General features: G+C 35.3%; 1 protein-coding gene across 4 annotated transcripts in view; it reads right to left on the bottom strand.

The window, feature by feature from the left end:
* Positions 1 to 401: 401 nt before the first annotated feature.
* Positions 402 to 21,924, bottom strand: part of VIRMA (vir like m6A methyltransferase associated) — a 76,168-nt gene continuing 54,645 nt past the window's right edge. For all 4 annotated transcript variants that reach the window (XM_043967694.1, XM_043967696.1, XM_043967697.1 and 1 more), the window contains 13 exons: positions 18,550 to 18,643; positions 17,880 to 18,424; positions 17,086 to 17,321; positions 15,952 to 16,201; positions 13,091 to 13,308; positions 9,539 to 9,671; positions 7,139 to 7,291; positions 6,519 to 6,679; positions 5,764 to 5,860; positions 3,796 to 3,962; positions 2,842 to 3,173; positions 1,789 to 1,932; positions 402 to 738 (listed from right to left, as the gene is read on the bottom strand). In XM_043967694.1, the coding sequence (XP_043823629.1) occupies positions 584 to 738; positions 1,789 to 1,932; positions 2,842 to 3,173; positions 3,796 to 3,962; positions 5,764 to 5,860; positions 6,519 to 6,679; positions 7,139 to 7,291; positions 9,539 to 9,671; positions 13,091 to 13,308; positions 15,952 to 16,201; positions 17,086 to 17,321; positions 17,880 to 18,424; positions 18,550 to 18,643 (2,685 nt within the window). In that variant the 3' untranslated portion in view covers positions 402 to 583. The remainder of the gene's footprint in view (positions 739 to 1,788; positions 1,933 to 2,841; positions 3,174 to 3,795; positions 3,963 to 5,763; positions 5,861 to 6,518; positions 6,680 to 7,138; positions 7,292 to 9,538; positions 9,672 to 13,090; positions 13,309 to 15,951; positions 16,202 to 17,085; positions 17,322 to 17,879; positions 18,425 to 18,549; positions 18,644 to 21,924) is intronic.

Below are 21,924 nucleotides of genomic sequence, written 5' to 3'. Positions count from 1 at the left end.
CTCCAGGGCTGGTGCTCTATCCACTGCGCCATCTAGCTGCCCCTGTACTTTGTTTTTTAAGATAAAGTTCAAATCTTACTAAATGCTTCTGATTTCTCCCCAAATAACATTAAGATATGTCTTATTATGAAGTATTAATTATAACACCATCAAAACTAGGCTAGCAGTTCCAACCTGACACACAAAGCAAATTCATATAGCTTTCATATCACAAAAGGGAAAAAAACTTTTTAAAATATTTTTAACCAGAGAAAAATGCTACTTTTTACACAGGCATGGGATATTTTGTAACAAAAATGCTAGAATTTTTAATGCCCCGACTGAAATACATCTTTCATTTTCTATGAAATCCCTCAAAAGTGCTTTAGAATATAAAGAGAAAATATGCAACCATACATAAAAAGGTTTGGATTTTTATTGAAATTTCATGTTTCGTATCAAACAAAATCTTTCTTCAGATAAAAATATTCTCTCAGATGGCTCCCGATATCTGTTAAGTCTAAATTGGTCCTTCAGTGCCTTAATTTTTAAAAATTGTCTTGATGAAATGTCTTTGCCCTCAGAATGTTCCCCAGAATATTTTTTATCGTGTGAAGGATCGTACATGACGACCTCTCCCGCTGCCTCCACTAACAAACTTTCCTCTCGAGCCTCCACTGCCACTATTTGCACTTGCCCAAGAAGGACCAAGTCCACCCCGACCTCTGGAAGCACGGTCACGTGGACTTGGACGATATCCTAAAAAAGAAAAAATACAGTTATTTTAATCGTTGCTCCCTTTCCTTGCTCCTGTGGGCAAACACTGATTTATTATTACTTAATATATTAAATATTCTAAGTAGAACTGAAATTAACAAAACTGATTTCATTTAATAGAATATATAATACAATTTCGACAAGAACATGACTCTTAGATCTAGTACCAAAGACTTATTTTTAGTCCAGCTTTACAAATAATGTTAAGTATGTACATGTATAAATGAGGCATTGAGGAATGGAAACAAAATTAATTGTACAGAATTGTTTTTTATTGCTATTTGGATCACAAAGGTGATTAGACATCATCTGTCCAAAACTATTTTCTAAAAAGGTTATAATTATTATATCAGATCTTTAATCTCTTTGGTATGTGTTCTCTATATTCCTGCCTATGTACATATCTCCCCCATTAAAAATGTAAGCTCCTTAAGAGCAGGCACTATTTCTTCTTTGTATTCCCAGTTCCTAGGGCAATAACTGAAATCTAGGAAGTACCCTAAGGTTTGCTAATGGCAGGTGAAAACAAATGTTTAATGCTGCCCAAGTTGTCAAAATTGTTTGGGAAATTTCTAGAAATCATTAACAATAGGGGCAGCTAGGTGGCGTAGTGGATAGAGCACTGGCCCTGGAGTCAGGAATACCTGAGTTCAAATCTGACCTCAGACACTTAACACTTACTAGCTGTGTGACCCTGGGCAAGTCACTTAACCCCAGTTGCCTCACTAAAAAAAAAAAAAAGGCATTAACAATGTCGCTAACTTAAAAATATAGAAATAGGGGGCAGCTAGGTGGCGCAATGGATAGAGCACTGGCCCTGGAGTCAGGAGGACCTGAGTTCAAATCCGGCCTCAGACACTTAACACTTACTAGCTGTGTGACCCTGGGCAAGTCACTTAACCCCAATTGCCTCAAAAAAATATATATAGAAATAGCATTTAATGTCTCCCACTGCCTATTCTTCATATACCCACCTAGAAAAGGACAAACATGATCTCACGTTATCAGTGCTATTTGCAAAACACAACCCACCTGCAGAACTGAGTGGCCGCAGTGGTGGAAGAGGGCCCCTGCTAAAATTGCTCTGCCCTCCTCTACTCTCATTGTAGGTTCCTCGTGGTGTACTTTGAGCACTCCAGCTGGAACCTCGTGTTCCCTCACGACGACTATAATTTCCTAAACACAACATATTTTAATTATTTAAACATTATTTAATGACTCACAACTTCACCCTTTTTTAAGTTCTAGGTCGAAGGAATACTACTGATAGTTTACTGGAAAACTGTCAGGCAAATAACTGAAATACAGAAGTAACTAACTCAAGAGAAACAACTTCCAGGAAGAATTATTGATACAGTTATAGAAATCCATCCTCTCTCATTCCCTATGCATACCTAGCAGGTAGATGAGTACACATATAACGTGTGTGTGTGTGTGTGTGTGTGTGTATTCTGGTGACGGTGTATACTTCAATACTCAACCATCAGCTTCTAATTTAGACAACCAAAAAAACCTTTTTTTTAAAAATCCTAAAAATGGGCAGCTAGGTGGCGCAGTAGATAGAGCACCGGCCCTGGAAACAGGAGTACCTGAGTTCAAATCCGGCCTCAGACACTTAACACTTACTAGCTGTGTGACCCTAGGCAAGTCACTTAACCCCAATTGCCTCACTTAAAAAAAAAATCCTAAAAATGACAGTTTCACAACATTAGACTGGGAAAAGCAATTTAATAATTGTAAATTGGGGAACCAAGAATAATTTCCAACAAATTACTTTTATAATTTGAATGGATAAATCCAATGCACAAAAAACAAAATAATGATCATAAATGTTACTGAAAGACTTAAGTAGATATTGGGATAAAAATGTGAGAGAAACATTTGCTTGAATAAGTCAACCTCTATTTCTTATGGTCCTCCCCAGACATACACATATATATCCACTTTAAAAGTTTCAAGAGCCATTGGAATAATTCTGACTAATATGTACAGTTTTTCTAAGATAAAAGTTCTTAAGTCTCTTTTTAAAAAGAGAGAAACAAAGGAGAATTTTCAACTTATCCATTATTCCAAAAGACAGATTACCTTTTGAAGCAGGTGGAGTGAAGAACCTATTCTGACTATGAAAAGCACCTCGTCCTCCTCGGTTTCCTGAAAACCCACCGCGAGAAGAAATCTTCTGTGACACTTTCGGTGGCCTTTTCGGTGGCGGTAACCCATCCTGTGGAACCACTTCTTTGCTTTCAGCCGCAACAAAATCATCCACATGCATAGACGGTGGCCTACTTGTGTTCTGTTTCCTTTGACGAAAGATATCATGGGGTCTAATGCCTTGTCCAAATCCTCCCCGGCCTCTTCCTCTAGGTGGTGGCACAATGTGTGCTCTCTTGGCAGGTTCAATGTATTCAGATTTTCCACTAATCAAAAATTTTAAAATATTTACATTAAAATTAATGGAAAGAATACAAACTTTATTCATTTTTCATATATTACCAGAGAAAACAAACTAAAACTGATTAACTTAACAGTTAAAACTCATACTTTGATAGCTCCCACAAAGATCTCCATTTGTTTCCAAACCTCATTTAAAAGATTATTTTCCCTCAAACCAAAAAGAATTCCCTTAAAAAGTCAGTATGACTTTTATGTAGAGCAAGCAAAGAAAAGTGACGCAACATAGACTACAAAATGCAGGGGGAAATGGAGGTCTCTGGCATTAGGCTATTTGAAGAAAAAAAACATTTTCTTAATGACCCAATTCTTCAAGCACAAAAAAGTAATAAAAATGTCCAAGACACTCAAGTTTTCTTATAAACAAAAAATCTAGCAAAGGCCCAACTCTCTACACCCAAGCCTCTTTTCAGCCCACAGGTATAAGTCAACTGAATAAATGATCTTCACAAGAGTGGGAAAAGACTCCCAAGAAAAAAAAGCCTATATTTTAACCACCACTTTGTATAATTTGCCAAATCATGTTCTTTAAATGTTCCTCAGCCATATGCAATTGTTTCAAGAGAGCTATGGAGTAACAAACCTTACCTTGATGTTATAAAAGTCTCGTGTTTGTGCTTGCCAAGTTTAAAACCTTTTGTAGTCTTGGTCCTCCCAGGAGATGATGGTTCTGACAAAAAGGAACGCTCTAATTCGGCTTGCAAATCAAAGTCACTATAGCATTTTTCAGAGAGCTCAATTAGGTCAACTTTTACCTACAATCATAAAAGAATAATTTCACAACAGTGCCATTTGAACAGGAAAGGGGAAGATATTCTAGATGCAAATATTTAGATATAACTTTGGCAGAAGTTTTCACAACATGTAAAATATATCAGAACCAACATTTAGTATTAAGTATTGGGGGGGGGGGGGGGGCAGAGTTGTACACTTTTCAAAAAACCAGAATGACCCTTTATCAACAAAGGAGATCCTTTAAAACTGAGCTTCTGAAAAAGGCCAAAAGAAAAAAAAAAAAAGATCAAACACAGCAAAATCTTATGAACCTATTAGAGACACTAAGATCAACAAAATGTCTACAGCCTGATAAAGACTAACAGTAATGGCATGTGTAATTTCCTGACCAATATCCAAAACAGAAGATCCTAAGTCATCAATAGACCTTTTGTTGTCTCTATTACAACGTTTTTCTACCACAGTACTCCAAGAGGCTCTAACAGGAATTTAACAGAAATTGTAGTTACACATTATTCCTAAACTGACCAAACCTAAATTTCTTAAATTTTGCATAATGAAACAATGTTGCTTATTTACTTTTTTGTTTTAAATAATAGTTAAATCATTGAAATATCACCTTCACAGACCAAAATGAGCCAAACCTATGGCTCATTTTAAAGATATCAAAGTACAATCTCTTATACTCTAAACTATCTAGAAAAAGATTTACTATTAAAAGGTACTTTTGATATTTTTTTTTCAAATCAACCTGATTTAAGATAATCATCTATTTTGGATGTTAAAAAACCAATACTAGGGGGCAGCTAGGTGGCACAGTGGATAGAGCACCAGCCCTGGATTCAAGAGGACCTGAGTTCAAATTCGACCTCAGACACTTAACACTAGCTGTGTGACCCTGGGCAAGCCACTTAACCCCAATTGCCCCGCAAAAAAAAAAAAAAAACAACCACTAACTACATTAAAAATCATAACATAATTGTGAAAAATAGAAGGGCACGTCTTTATCATAAGTATTCAACAAAAGATTTCTCAAATGTTTGCAGAATATGAAGATAAATAGCATACATCTGTTCCTACAATAAAAATATTCAAGTAAATTTATTTTTTCAAGATCATGCTCAATACTTCAACACTACTGCATTTGTAACCATGCCCCAGTATTTCTAACACAGAAATAAATTGGTTAGAAAGTATTTTCCCTCAGAAATCATGGATAACAAACTTCATACAAATTCAATGTGCTTAACTACACATTTAAAAATGTCAGTGTACTAAAGAATTTAGCACACTCCCCTCCAATTATAACATATTATGCTACAAAATAATCTCCCTACAAATAAATACTATAAAAAAAACAGGATTTAGTTGCCATAATACCTTCCTTACACTCACACGCAGGTTCAAACTGATGATTCTTTCATGAGGATTTCTTTCCATCATCCTAGCACCAGGAAAGAGCAACAGCTTATAGGAAAACAGGACACCATACAGTTGCCCAGAGAAAACTCAGTCTAAAGCAAATACTATAATGCGTACAGTGCAGTAAGGATTTAAGAATATAATCCTACCCCTTAAGGACTGCATCTCAAAGATTCATACCACTGATATGAAAAAACTAAAATGAGGGAGATGTGAAAAATAGAGAAATCTAAACACAGAATGAAATGCAAAGTGAGATAAAACATAAAGAAAATACATCAGTAATCTAACAAGAGAATTTTGACAGAAAGGAAAATCCAGTTTAAGAGCTAAAGAAACTATCACCAGCTATCACTCTTTGGATATTGGGGGGGGGGGGGGGGAATGATATCACTTTACCAAATCTAAATCTGTTTCAATCTCTTCAGCCTGGAATGGAGAGAACCACATGGACTTCAACTGGTCATCCATGACATCAGCTAGAACATATGCAGTCCTGTAACCAAAGTTAGCAAACACATCGGTGATAAACACACTTTAAATATTTAAGATCATCTTCCAAATCTTCTGTAAAGTATAATTTAAAATATCTAAAGAGTTAGTAAATTTGGTGCTACAGCTTTAAAATAGGCTACTTCAGAAAATGAGTCTTTAGCAAAGATTAAACAGGATTAAAACTAATATATGGATTGATTCTTTAATGCTACATACATTTGGTTCTCTCACTAAAATGGGGCTAACAGTATATTTTCAAGAAAAATTTTAACAAATATTCAAAGATTAGAGATAATTCAATTCAATACCCTCATTTTACCAAGGAGAACATTCAGGCCCAAATGGTCATATAACCAATCAGTGGCCCAGCAGAGAGGCTCCAGAGTCCAGGTTAAGCTAAACTCCAAATCCTTTTTTCCTTTTTTTTTTCATGAAGCAAACTAGTGAAGGTACTGAAAAATGTGAACCATTTCCCTTTTGTGTTTGTATCCCCATCCCTGAGCACACTGTCTAGCACTTCACAGGCACTTTAAAATGTTTGTTGACTGAACATGCCAATTTTAAGGAAGCTATATTTTTTCTTTTTGTTAAAATTAGGTAACATTATATATGGTTGCTAACTCCAGAGATAAGCAAAAAACAAGAAAATTTTGTTTTACCTATTATTAAAGAGATTTTGAAGAGATTCTGGAGCTGAAAGTATTGGTTCTACATCTTGATCACTAAGTGGTAAAGGATCACCTGCAGATTCCAGCATTTGTCTAAGACCAACTATATTGTCCTGCAAAGAATCCAGGTTGTCATCATCTTTAGAATATTCCTAGGTTTAAGATGAAAAAGAAAAAAACTTAAATCATTAAAGGATAATATTTTAAAACAAATTACATTTATTATGCCCACATATTATTAATGGAAAACTATGAACCATTAAACAAAATTTTCAGCATCAATACTTTCCTAAGCAAAACGCAAAAAATTTCCAACTTCCAATTAAAGTAAAATAACAAGACTATTTCCAATAATTGCCTTTATATAAATTGGATCACAGGGGGTGCCCTGCAATCAATAGAGGAATCTACATTTTTTAAATATCCAACTTTTTTAAATTTTCAAGAAATTTTGATCATCTTTCACAAATGACTCATTTCAGTATGATTTTGAAGAAAATACTACCACCCACTGCAGGAATCACTAGCACAAAACAGTGACAAAGGAAAACAGAGTAATCCAGCCAGAATATATTGTCTGATTAGAGGGGGGATTTTTTGTTTGTTTTTACCAAAACATGCTTCTCCAGCTGAAGGAACAAACTTTCTGGACTTTCTTCTTTGCCTTGCAAAAGCTGTTTTAATTCTGCAGCATTAAGACTCAATGTTCTTGATGGATGAGTTCCATCTACTTCCATGAGACCACTATCATCCCCACAACATCCCTGTAAACATTAGACAGAAATTAGAATAATCAAGAAATTTGCAAAAATGTTAACACATTTATACCAACCATCTAAATAATTTAGTGTCTTATTTCACTTGATGGTTTTGCGTAATACCAGCACAAAACTGTTAAATGAAGCAATAAAACTAGCTGATGGCATTAGTCTCGAAGAAGTGATACACCAACTTTGCCTACTGATCTTCAATTATGGCACCATGATGTCTTGAATGTTCTTCCTCAAAATACAGTAGTCTCACAACATAACTGTTATACAAGAGTTAATCAAACTATGCCTGCCATTAGAAAGAGCTGACAAAGTTTTAAATGATCTCTCAGCAGACAGTAAGGCAAACGAAGAAGATAGCAATCAGTGAACTAAAAATTACATTCCATCAGGTGTATTAGTCAATATTTTCTGCCTTACAGGATATACAAACATCTCGATAAATTTTGTTCCCTAATTTGAACAATTGAAATGAACAATTTTCAAAACATCCCAAACTTTCTTCTAAATATATAAATATAAAAATATAACCTCTAAATATATTACATAATCTGAAAATTGAATGGCTAATTATAACATTTGCACAAGAACAAAAATAATGATTAATCCATTTGTAGATTGCCAAGACTCCTGACCTCTTCTTCCTGCTATTTTTACAATTTATATCCATTCCAAATATTTACACCTCTATCTATCAGAGGGTGGGAAGTATTTAAATACAGTTCAATTTTATTCTAATCACTATCACAATTATATTCTATCATTAAATTTTTTAGTAGCTAGAAAGTAAACAGGTATCAAGTAACCAATTAAACCAAAGTAAAAGCCAATCTGGTTACCCAATAATAGTAGCTATATTTCACAAAAACAGTTTGAGGAACATGATGAAAATTATTAGATGTGAGATTATGTGGAGATTTCATTTACTCAAGGTATCCTTCATTCAGCATTATCATAAATAACAGACATGACTAAAAAGAAAAGAAAGTGTCTTTTTAAACTTGATGATAGTTTGTCCTTTGGATCACAGTTAAAAGTTTCACATCCTGAGGCAGCTAGTTGGTGAAGTGGAAAAAGCACCAGCCTTGGAATCAAGAGGACCTGACTTCAAATCTGGCCTCAGACACTTGACATGTACTAGCTGTATGACCTTGGGCAAGTCACTTAACCCTCACTGCCTGACCAGAAAAAAAAGAAAAAAAAACTGATGAAAGATTTTGGGGCAGGGAAGACTAGGTGGAACATTAGATAAAGCACCGGCCCTGGATTCAGAAGGACCTGAGTTCAAATCTGACCTTAGACACTCAACACTAGCACCAAAGTGTTTCAAAACTTTGTAATTACTCAGGTCATAATACAAAATATAAACTTCTGAAATTAAAAAGTTAATGAGTAAAAAACAAAAATTTTTTTTAATTGAAAAAATTTAAAAAAATTTAAAAACCAAAAAAGTTAATGAGTAAAAAATAACTATTTGGGCAAATCTCGAAGAAAAATGTATCTTATTCTCAATAAACATGCATAACTTAAAACTTTAAATAAACATAAAAAACAAATCTTTTTTCTTAATCCATTGATCAAAATGGTTCATAAAAATATTTTATTTTCCTAACTCACATGTTAATAACATTTTAATAAACAAGTTACCTTCAGCCAATGCAAACACATAAAAATCTTATAGCAGAGACTCAAATCTAGGCTGCAGCTAATCATTGTTCTTAGATTTGTACTAGAAGGTTTAAAGTAGGAGACATCACTTTGGAAGATAATTTCATTTTTTAATTCAAATCTCTAAACATCTTCTAATACTATTAATGGGATGTTAGCTCCTTGAGGAGAGTGACTGCTTCATCTCTTTATTTGTAGGCCACTTGTCTACCACATAAAAGTCACTCTATAAAAACTTATTGAATTAATGAATCTAAATAGATGTGCTTCAGTGCTAAGCACTTGGTATGCCATCATCCATAATGTTGTTGACTAATAGACAGGGCACACCTATTTCTGGGTAGCACAGGTATGGTTAAAAAAAAAAAAAGAAAAAAAATTGAAATAGAAGGAAAACTTTTTAAAAATTACTTTCACAGTAGTACTTTAAAGTCAGCAGTAAGATGCTTTATAAATATAACATAAAAGAAATGCATATTAAACCCTAAATAATTAGGGCACAATGGCTTTTTAAATTACTTCATATTCTCACACAAGTTAATAAATCAAGAAAAGCTAAATGTATTAACTCACCATTGTATCAGAGTTGAGTATTTGTCTCATGAACTCCAAAAAAGAAGATGCAAGTTCTCCTGTGTCCTTACTAAATGTGCTAACAACTCGCTTCAATAAGCGATGCAGGGCATTACTGTGTTTTCTTAATGAACTATGGAGAGGAAAAAAATAAAAGGTAAAGACAGTACTTCTAATGGTTATTAATCTTTGCTAACATGAAATGGAAAAAAAAAAAGCCTCACAGGCCTTTATTGTCTATCTACTCCAACCAAGACCCAAAAGAGAATTCCCACCATAACATTCCCAGCAAGTAGTAAGCCAACCTTTTCTAAGACTTCTACACAGGAAAACCCATAGCTCTGTTCCCAAGCACAACCCACTCCACTTTTACTAGTGCTCTTACTAAATGCTTCCTGATCTCACACCTGAAATGTATCCTTATCTATCATAGTTGATCATTACACTGTGTTGCTATTACTGTGTACAATATTCTCCTAGTTCTAATCACTTCGCTCAACATCAGTTCATGTATGAAATTTATCCTTTTGAAGGTTCTAATCATTACTAGTACTTCTGTACTTCTGTCTTCTGAAGAAATAAATAGATTAACTTCTAAATAGATTAACTTTCACCTTTCTTACATATAAAAAGCCCCTAAAATGCTAAAACATAGCTGAGCCTTCTCTTCTCCAAGAGAAACCACTTTGGTTCCTTGCCTGGGTACAAGGCCTTTAATCATCCAGGCGGAATTAATCTAGCTTATCACTGTCCTTCTCCACACCTGATCTAATGCAGAGTAGAGTAAGACTACAATCTTCTTAATACTGCAGGTCATGCCTCTATTAATGGAGCCAAGGATTCCATTAACTTTCTTCGTTATCGAACCACACTACTTCTGACAGGCCACAAAAGCATTCATATATTTTATGGAAGAGGAACATTTAGAACTTCTGTGGGGGTTTTTATGCCACTATTTATTTATTATTTATTTATTTGTGGTTATTGTTTATTATTTACTTGTTTGTTGAGCAAAACTTAAGTTTGTTTATATGCAACTGCAAGATAGCTAATATGTAGTTTATTTGTCATTATTAAGGCAGTTTTAATGACTACTGAAAGAGAAATCAATCCAGTTAAGACTGCCCAATTACCCTGGGCCTAGAGCTAGATAAGTCTGGTCATGGCATGAGAGTTCTCAGTGTCCCCAAGCAATTCTGTATCTGTATTGCTGGGAAGGTACCAATGTCCATGGAGAGAGCAAGTTTCTTCAAGTGGGAGTTCCCTAGACTAGTGAAGTCATGGATAGATAGATATGAGATTTATAAACACATATTTACACACACATATATAAGATATGTACACATACACACTTTGCATACATATACATACATATATATTCTGAAGTTTTTCATTCCTATGCAAATCAGGATTTTCTGAATGGATAGCTTGTTTTATTTTTAAAGATGTTTTCTTTATCTTCATTATTCTGATGATTGAAGAGAACTGTTAAAGAATTACTCATATTTTATCAGAAAACCCCTATTGGATGGGTAGGTACAGCATAAAAGCACTTTTTTCTTTCTTTCTTTTTTTTTTTTTTGGTGACGCAATTGGGGTAAAGTGACTTGCCCAGGGTCACACAGCTAGTAAGTATTAATCGTCTGAGGCTGGATTTGAACTCAGGTCCTCCTCACTCCAGGGCCAGTGCTCTATGCACTGCACCACCTAGCTGCCCCCATAAAAGCACTATTAATGGTGCAACAGTCTGAGGCACTGAGTTGTTAAAAATTAGTCTAGAATTGCAAAATGGGCCAGTGTGGATTCTGGAAGAGAACTTGAGTTTACCTTTACCTTGTCCACTAAGCCTTCATATGTACCAAGTATAGAGGCCAACACAACTAAAATCTACAGTTTTAAGAACTGATTAGAATGCACATTTCTTACTAGGGCAGGCAGGTGGCCCAGTGGGCATGGAGTCAGGAAGACCTGAGTTCAAATCTAACCTCAGACTCCATGTGATCCTGGGCAAGTCACTTAACCCTATTTGCTTCAGTTCCTCATCTGTAAAATGAGTTGGAGAAGGAAATGGCAAATCACTCCAGTATCTCTGCCAAGAAAACCTCAAAATGAGGTCAAAAAGAGTTGGACATGACTGAAAATTGACTAAATGAACATTTCTTATTGCCAAAGGAATTTTCACTCAAATTCAGTATTTCCAAATACAAAGTCAACAGTACTGAGCAGAGGTAAATAAACATTATTTTTCTGCATTTCAAAACATTTTTCCCTTAGAAGTATCATTTGAAAAGTAAATATTTAGAATTGAGAATTTTACAACAAAAAGAAAAGTAGGATTTCTTAGAAAGACAATCTAAGTTTGACTTTATATGGACTATGTACTTAAGGACAGTTAAAACTGCTATATGCGTACAATTACACTTAACTACAGAGAACTCTTAACATTCAAGTTCCCCAAATTAGGGAAATCTAAAAATACTAGTTCCTTCTCTTGGTCTTGTCATTTTCTTTTCCCCTCCCTCCATTCCAGTTAGCTCATCTGTAAAGTATATTCAGATTAGCTTCAGGAAGAATAAAGAAATAAAAAAATTAAAATCACAACACCTCCTTTTACAACTTCTCCTCCTCCACTTTCTTTCATCTCAACCCTGGATACTCACAAAGAAATATACATCCTCCTCCCTAACCTAGCTCCCCAGCATGTAAAAGGCACAGAGATTAGACAGGGAAACACTGAATTGAACTATAACAGGCAGACTAAATGGACTTGCATTGCAAAAAGCTAAAAGTTCATAGCCCCGGGCAGCTAGGTGGCACAGTGGATAGTGCACCGGCCCTGGATTCAGGAGGAACTGAGTTCAAATCCGATCTCAGACACTTAACACTTACTAGCTGTGTGACCCTGGGCAAGTCACTTAACCCCAATTGCCTCACCAAAACAAAAATTAATAATAATAAAAAAAGTTCGCAGCCCTCCAAAGAAATCCTGGCTCTTAAACTAATTTTCTGATATGTGAAATCAATGCTGTGTAATACTACCCAGCTTTACACAACCTTTCCTCTCTGCCCCACCCCACCCAAACTCTGGAGCAAGGTAACTTTGTCACCCCCACCAAGAATCAGGGAAAACCTAGCAGCATCATACTGCTCAAGAAGAAGGAAAGGTGTGTCACACAAACACAAAACAACCTAAAGGGTTTCCATCTTTTGGATATGAATTATTAGTCCCAATTTATTTCACTAACTATAAAAAACCTCTTTGCTAAAGATCTTTTCCACAAAAAATTCGTTTTCCCCAATTTATCAGAAATCTGTCTTTTCTCATTTGTCAATCTTTCTTCCCATTTGTTTTGTCTGTGTACTACTGTATTACATGCTTTAAAAAGAAAAACATGCATCACTCCGAAAATATACCTGTGTTCTTTAAAATTACTAAAATATTTCCACTGCCAAATGATCTTCCAAAAAGTGCTTAAAGAAGTTGTGAATAACTCAAGTTTTTATGAAAATCCCTGGAACTAGAGCTTCAATCAATGAGATATAAAGTGTTACCTTTTTAAATGAAAGAACCCATAATCGTGTTCTGCAAGAAACATCATTGTTCTGACACACGTCAGTAAACAGTTGTAACTGTTCTCAGAATTGGCTACTGTCTCCAATAGACAGTCACAAATTGAGGCCATCAATTCCTTGTTTGGTAAAGAATTGGACAGCTGCTCCAGTTCAGAAAGTGACCCTTCTGAAGAACTTGGCAAAATAAGTGCAATATCCTAAGGGGAAAGACAAAGAGGGGAAAAAATTCATAAGTAAAATAACAACACGTATTTTAATTTGAGTAACAATTATTCCTAGTAAATCTTTCATTATAATGTTTTTACTTTTCCAACCAAATTATATACTCACATGAATATAAACACAGAAACCAAAGTTCCCTTTTCCTTCTTTTAAATAAGATTTAACTATTTTAAAATAATAGATAAACTTTAATCATTAGCTATGACTAAAGAACATGATGACTTCAAAAGAAAATGTTAACATTTTTTAATTCTATCAGTGATTTAGAAAAGAATTTTTCTCTATATTCAAGGACTGTTATAAAAACAAAAATTCCAGGGGGCAGCTAGGTGGCACAGTGGATAATGTACTGGCCCTGGATTCAGGAGTTCAAATCCAGATTCCTTTGAAGTCAGAATTTTGTTTTTTCAGCAGCTAAATCAATGAAGAGCCTCTATCAAGCTTCTATCTGTGCCAGACACTGTGCAAGATGCTGGTGATACCAACAAAAAAGAATCCCTCAAGGAGCTTACCTTCTAATGAAGAGATAACACAAAGAAAGGGAGGAGACTATCATGTCCTTCCCAATGGTAATAGTAGGAAATTGATTTGATGATTCTTCCCAGAGAAAAAGGAAGGCTGGAAAGAACGAACAAGAGGGAAGACATGGGATACACAGCCCACCTCAGAAGTGCACATTCCTGGCAGGTTGGGCCCTATGACAAAGCCCATTCTGGCACTGTTATCTGGGGGAAAAGGGCAGGGAACAAAGCTACAGAAAATTGAGGTGCATGTCACAGTTAAGGAGAATGGCCTAAGAAAAGGGAAAAACAGCTAGAAGAAAGCTAGGTCAGTGGTTCACTGAAATAAACTCCAAGAGTTGCCTGTTTCCCTAGACACTCGGTGATAGGATCACCCAGTGAGGACCACTGGGGAGGAAGAAGGAGACCAACCTTGTTCTAACTAAATTTAATTCAAGAAGCGTTTACTCAGTAATTGTCATACCAAGGCACTGTTTTAGGAGATAGAAATGCAAGCCCAAACTTAAAATCCACAGTAAGTGAAATGACAAACACACCTAAGTAAACTCAATAATTTAAGAAGAAAAAGAGAGAACACCAACAACTAATAAGAGGTAACACCTAAGCTAAGCTGCACTTAAAAAGAGGTCAAGGAGGGGGACAGCTAGATGGCACAGTGGATAGAGCACCGGCCCTGGAGTCAGGAGTACCTGAGTTCAAATCCAGCCTCAGACACTTACCACTTACTAGCTGTGTGACCCTGGGCAAGTCACTTAACCCCAACTGCCTCACCCCCCCCCCAAAAAAAAAAAGAGGTCAAGGATCCTAAGGATCTATGGTGATGAAGGAGAGCAACAGCCTGAGAAAATGTCCTGAGGCAAAAGGTAGAAAGCTAAACTTAGGAAATTACAAGTAGGCAGTTCTGGCTACAATACAGAATATGTGAAGAAGAATGAAATTTGGGAAAAGTAGACTGAAGTCAGATTCTGAAGGGCTTTAAATAATAAACTGATGAGTTTATACTTTATCTCAGATAAAGGGATACAAGGATAGAGCCAATGAATAGTCTTAGGCAAGGGAATATTGTCAGATTTTTGTTTTAGGAATTAAAACAAGCACACAAACAACCCAAAACCATCAAACTACTGTCCACTTTAATGCCTTGAAAACTATAAAGCTATAAAACGAAGTTTGGGACAGAAGAATATAAAAGTGGAACCAAGAAATGAAGACAAGCGGGGCCAGGGCTATACTATCATTTGACTGATTAAACTTCACATGTAATGTACGTCAGACACAAATCAACCTGGTTCCTCCAATAAAGATCCATTCTATAAGGTAAAAAGTGAATCAATTACAAATGTCACACCAAAAGAGTTCTTTCTTTAAGTCCTAAAAGTTACCAAACTAAAGTTTTGTTGATGCAGAAACACAAAGAAATTTCAAAAATATGGAATTTACAAAATGAGTGAAATGCTGGAACTTCACCTCTCCCTACCAGATAAGTGCTTTCTTGAAAATTAAATTAATACTAGACAAAGAGATGTCAAAGGATCCAAGTAACAGAAGGCTATTTGGATTAAATCACTCTGATTAAACACACAGAAGTAAGCTGGAAGCCAATGGAGAACAAAGCCAGACATCTTTATCTAGGGTGGTCTGCAGTACAGTCACCTAGCCCACATCCTGAGAGATTTTTAAGAACTGTCCCAAAAAAAGAACAATGAACAATACTACAAACTACAATTCTTCATGAGTTATTGTATGTGAAAAAGAAAACCTCAGAGAAAACCTTTTGTAACATAATCAAAAGGAAAATGAGTACCCTGGCCACAACCACCATCAAGAAATCTGCTGTACATGGAAGAGCCCTCCAACAAAGAAACCAAATTTAAGAGGTCTATGAAGTATCAAAACGCTGGTACTGCAACTTAACCTTTCACTACCTCTGAATTTGTTGATGTGGTCACTGAATGGCAGGGGTCTGTAAAGTCTTGCTTCTCAGAAGACAACACAGTATAAAGGATGTCACCTATCCAACTAGAAATATATAAATTGAGAGAGGCTTATATGTAGCTTGTATTTTAAAAGCAATATGTAAAATAATTATATAAATACCTGATCACAGAGAGACTGTAAAATGGATGTGACATATTCAACACACTGCTGATGAATGACACTCTCTCCAGTCGATCGAAGAGCTAACAATTCCTGAAAAATCTCTGCATATCTTTCATCACCTTTAATAGTCCCATTTATCAGATGCAAAATGGCCAATTTACAAGCTTTGTGTGAAGCAAGGGCATCAAGAAGAGCCAGAAGTCTGGTGGTTTGACTTGTGTACTGTTTTTCTTTATCTTCTGAATTGCTGAAATAAAATTAATAAACTTAATGAAGAATATTCCTGCCTTCTGACATTTAAATCATTTCTATAATCCAATCTATCTTGTTTTAATCCTTGAAAACCAAGCTAACTTTTCATGAAATCCTTAAAGTTACAATACCTATATATTGTGTTATTTAACAATTCAAAGAAGCCAAAATTCTAATTAAAATGAAGCTAGATTTGGCTTTATTTAACAGATGCATAAGTGAAATCTTATTAGCAAATACAATTTTTCAAAATCAAATGACCTAAAGGATCCTGTACGCTATTTGAAGGATTCTTGAGATAAATTATTCAACATAATGAAGAATCATTATTTAACCTAAATAGTCAATAATTTGTACATTCCTTAAAGTGTGATTTTCAATATAAGTTTTATTAAAGTACAAACATGATACCTCATATGTTTGGGTGATTATTTTTAACAGTTATATTTATAATATTTTTTAAATTAGGGTTTTTATGGCAGTCTTTTAAACAATTTAAAGCTTCTGTACTAGGTAACTGAATTATTTTTGCATATGAAATACTGAAATCAAAGCTGACAGAACACAGGATCTTAGATTTAAAGCTACAACTTAGAAATATAGTCTGAAGCGCTCATTTCACAATTATAAAAACAGGCCTACACAAGGTCACGCAAGCAATAAGTGGCAGAACAGGGATTCAAACCCAGGTCCTCTAACTCCAAATCCAGTGCTCTTCCTACTGTACCATATATTTCCTTTTGAGATTTTTATGAGTTCTGAATCCAGATTTCCAAATCATAAGTAAAGAACATACTCATAATGTCCATATTGAAATCTATTAAGGAAAACTCAGCAAATGGAAATAAATGTCTTCCAAAAAAAATAAAATGAAAATACCTTTGCATGTCTTCTACAATCAAGTCCAAGACAGTTCTCATGATTAGAAGTGCAGTTGGTGAAGCAAGGTCACATAATTGAACACAAATGCGCCGCAACATGTGCTGAATGGGCAGGCAAGTTGTGCCAGAGAAAGAACGAACTATTTCTTGGAGCAGCTTTGCTTGGACGTGGAGGTGCATACTCCACAGTTTGCGAGTGTTGAGTGCCACTGATATATCATGTGGCTCAATAACCTGTTAAGAAAGTATATATGTGTGTATATGTGTATGAATTTTCTTCATATTTACAATTACTGACCAAAAAATAATTTTCAGGAAACACTACTACACCAATCTGTTTCTGCAGGCAAATTTTTACTAAAGTTAAAATTTTTAAAGAATTTCCTATTATACAGTCTAAACATTTGCTTGATTTGAACTGACTTGGTAAGATATTTTAACTCTCAGTTAAATAGTCATTAGAACAAGTTTCATTAAAAGAAATAACAGTCAGATGCCAAAATCTAACACAATTTAAAAAGAAACAATACTTTTTTTTTAAATGCCACACACACCATAAGAGCACAAGTTAATTCCAGTATAATAATAAAATTCACTTTAACAAAAATTCATTAAAGTATTGCGTCCACCATACAAATCACAGTGCCCAACTTGCATCAGCTTTACAAGTTTCACCCTCCTCCAGTTATTTTCTTCAGGGCTTTTTTTTGGGGGGGGTCCAAAAACAAGATCACGGATTTTTAAGTGATACTGAAGTCATTTATAAAGATGCAAGTGATATGGAAGTGATACCTGAGTTGTTTGCATGGGCAATGGAAGGGGCAGGAGCTCTGAAAGCAGAATGAGTCCAGAAAAAAATCCTTCAGGAACTCTCAAGACTGAAGAAAGAACTTCTTTTAACATTAAAGACCAAGTATTATTGGCTAAAGTCTCTTCTGAGATTGTGAGTTTTTCATTAACTCCCTGTGTAAAAGTCAGTAAGATATCAATGATGTCGTTCTGAATCTTCTGCTCATCACTATCCAGACGACCTGAGAGAGGGATAGAGCACAGTAGCATGTGTAAAGTAACAAGGGCTGAAGGGACACGCATGTCTTTAAACTCAAAGGATCCACCCCTGAGCAGCTCCGTTAACATGGTTTTAAGAAGAGTGAGAGTGCAGCGGGCCATGGAAATGGTAGTAACTCGATGAAGAGTAGTCCCCATATTGACATGGAGCCTCCAAGGCTGCGTAAGAATATTGTTCAATTTTTGCAGAACACGGATAAAGGTGTCCATTCCTTCAGCAGAAAAAAGCTGAATAACTGCAAGGTTCCACTTCAGGTCTTTCTGCTGACCTTTATAAAGGAAAAATAAAACACCCAAATTAGTTATACATTAAAGAAATAATTACAGATTTTATAGATTTCATTTAATAAGAAAACATAAAGTCTACTTAAAGGTATAATGGTTAATACTATACCTTCAACAGGAGGTGGTGGGCACGCTATGTTACAGAGGACACGTAATGCAGTTGGTAGACCAACTCCTTCTGGGGTCATCAAGTTATCAATATTCTTTTTAAAAAACAAGAGTTATAAGAAATTTTAATAAACTTCATGTCCTAATATATATCAGGTCAAAAAAAACATGAGGCAATGCATTAATAGTTATTAATATGGTCTTTGTTTAAATACATATTTTAAGTTCCAAGAAACTGATTGAGTAAACTTAAAAGGCATCTATACACAGAGGTTTCTAGTAATCTATTTTATCTCTACTATAGACTATCTTAAAGAATAAGATGAATAAAATGATTAATAAAATGAACATAAATGGAGCAAATTTTAAAAAGTTAAAGAGCAAAATGCACAGGAAGGCCTAAATATCTGTAACTTGTTAATCTGTGGTCTCAAATATTCAAAAATACTCTCTGCCTCATGATAAAAGTTTGTTTTTTCCTGAGCCTTGCAGGGTCTATGATCACTAGGGAAAATGAGGAAGCAGGAATAAGATGGTATGAATTTGTATCAATCTATTAATAAGCATTTATTAAGCATACACCATGTACTAGGCATGGAACTAAATGCTAAAAATACAAAGAGAAAAGCAAAATAGTCCCTAACCTCAAAGAAGTTACAGCCAAATGGTAAGATAATATGTGTGTTGTCTATATATGTGTTTATGAAATATATACATCAAAAAACTTTGAGCAGGGAGACACTAGGTTTCCAGGAGAAAGTGATGAATTTTAAAGGAAACCATGGCTATGAGGAGATTGGGATGTGACAGGAGAGTATACTGGGCATGGGAAAACACCCAACGTAAATGTACAGAGACAGGAAGTGTATCATCATGTGTGAGGAATAACAAGTAGGCCAATATGGCTGGTCCATAAAAAATTTGGAGGGAGTAAAGTAGAAGTAGTAGAAAAGCAGGAAGGGGCCAGGTGGTCAAGCCATTTAAAGACAGAGTATTTCATATGTAATCCTAGACATGACAGGGAGCTGCTAAAACTTATCAATGGGGGAGGGAGGCTTGCATACAGAGGGTTAAGTGACATGGCCAGATCTGCACTCTAGAAAAATCACTTTGGCACCTGATTGGATAATGGATTGAATTTTGGAAAAGAGACGGAAAGATAGGTTAAAATGATTAACAAAATAAGCAATCTGATTACATGTTTTTTGTTTGGTTTTGGTGGGGCAATGAGGGTTAAGTGACTTGCCCAGGGTCACACAGCTAGTAAGTGTAAAGTGTCTGAGGCCGGATTTGAACTCAGGTACTCCTGAATCCAGGGCCAGTGCTTTATCCACTGCACCACCTAGCTGCCCCTGATTACATGTTTTTTACTACTAAGTTCATCAGCGGCTGGAATGTAAGTGATCAAGAAGGAATAGGGAAGATATATAAGGAACACAAGACAATCTATTTCCCTTAAGCAAAAAGTGAAAGATTACCCACATGTACAAGTAAAGAATTCCAAGTTCCTCTTTTAGCATGGAAATACCCTAAAGTAGATGACCAACTCATTTTCTAAGGAGCTGATTAGCTTTAAAAAAAAAAAAAAGATTAATTAAACCCTTACTTCTCTTTTGTGAATAGAGTTTAATGAAGAAAACAGGAAATATCAAATAGGCAAGCCGGGTACTTCTGAAATCTCTTAGAAAAGGTTCAATGGAAACTAAAGCTTTGGCAAAAATCAAAAACACTACTACATATCAGAAAAGAAGTGGTACTTTCTCATGACCCCATACTAACAATACAACTTCCTCTTCCTCCATCTCTCCACAAAAATCTCTTACTCCATTGCTTTAATTTTTATAAGCAGGTATCTTACAGCTACAAAGCAGTTTTTTCTCTTGTTTTTTTTTTTAAGTGAGGCAATTGGGGTTAAGTGACTTGCCCAGGGTCACACAGCTAGTAAGTGTTAAGTATCTGAGGCCGGATTTGAACTCAGGTACTCCTGACTCCAGGGCCGGTGCTCTATCCACTGCACCACCTAGTTGCGCCTACAAAGCAGTTTTAATGGCAGAAAAAATCATGAGCAAAATGTTCCTGTTAGAGTTTGCAGCTCAAAGGCATGCACAACTGCTATGCACATTCCTTTACTCTCAACACACAGGATTGTCTCTTCATTATTTTTGCCTTACCTTTAAAACCTGTTCAATTTCTGCTAAGAACCATGAAATAGGGAGATGGAGGACATCAAGTTTGTATAGAGAAAAGAACTTTATTTCCTATTCAGTATTAACAGGGGGTGGGATTGGGGGCAGAATATTTAAGACTAAAACCAAAATAAGCTCAGTTGTTCTAAGCCCTTTTTCACCTATCCAGGTCAATATTGCCTAACAACAGACAGGGATTGTGTTTATGTTGCTTTGTGAAGAACCTACCTATCACAGTGTCAAGCGGGTGAAAAAAATGTATTTTTTGCTTGGAGAAATATATACTATAATTCCTGAACCTGATCCTTTCAGTTATGGAAATAGCTATAATGAAGAAATAGCTTACTATATAGGACATACTTCATAATTTCTGGATTCTTCACCAGGGTAATATCAAAGATAGTAGTGTACTTATTTAGTTCCCACATTGGCTCTGATTTATTTTGCTCAAGTAATACAAAATAAGCCTCACTAAATTCTGTTAAATCTAAAAATGTATGTTTCTAGATGAATAAAGGAGGAAAAAGCAAAGCATGAAGAGTTTGAGGCCATGCTAAAGAACAAACTTTCTTAATATCAACAAGAATGCACTGTATCACATTGTACTCACTTTACTAGAGGTATTATTATACAATAAGATATGTAGAATTAAAAGCTCTCCTCCCGTATCTTCCTCTTTTTTTTTTTTACTCTTCTCTATTTCTGCCCTATATTTCTCAATTGATCCTTCATTACCCTCCAATCCTTCCAACCCCCACCACACCACACCCAACCAAACGTTTTGCATTAGGCACTGAAAGACCAAGATTCTAACTTCTAACCTATGATGAACTCTTCTCATTAATGTGCAATGAGTGCTCTATGGTAAGGTTCATAAAAAGGGAGCCTATTCCTGCAACAAAAAGTATTGAACATAATATAAAAATCAAAATACCATGGATCAAACAATGTTCAGCTAAATGTCTTGATAAAAGAACATTGGCTTATTATCCCACATTTATCATCGTGATGACTCTCATTTATACAGTTCTCTAAGATTTACAAAGAGCTTTCCTGACTAACTCTAAACAGTAGGTAATACCAAATATGAGTATCTCCATCTCTCAGATAAGAAATGATGGCATGAGCAAGGTTAAGTTTCTTATCTAGGACCACAGTTAACTATCAAAGCCAAAATACAAACTCAGACC

This window comes from Dromiciops gliroides, chromosome 1 (genome assembly GCF_019393635.1).
Source record: "Dromiciops gliroides isolate mDroGli1 chromosome 1, mDroGli1.pri, whole genome shotgun sequence".
In the NCBI taxonomy this organism is placed as follows: Eukaryota; Metazoa; Chordata; class Mammalia; order Microbiotheria; family Microbiotheriidae; genus Dromiciops; species Dromiciops gliroides.
The sequence above is the reverse complement of the archived record's forward strand: the minus strand, read 5'-3'. Positions and strand labels throughout refer to the sequence as shown.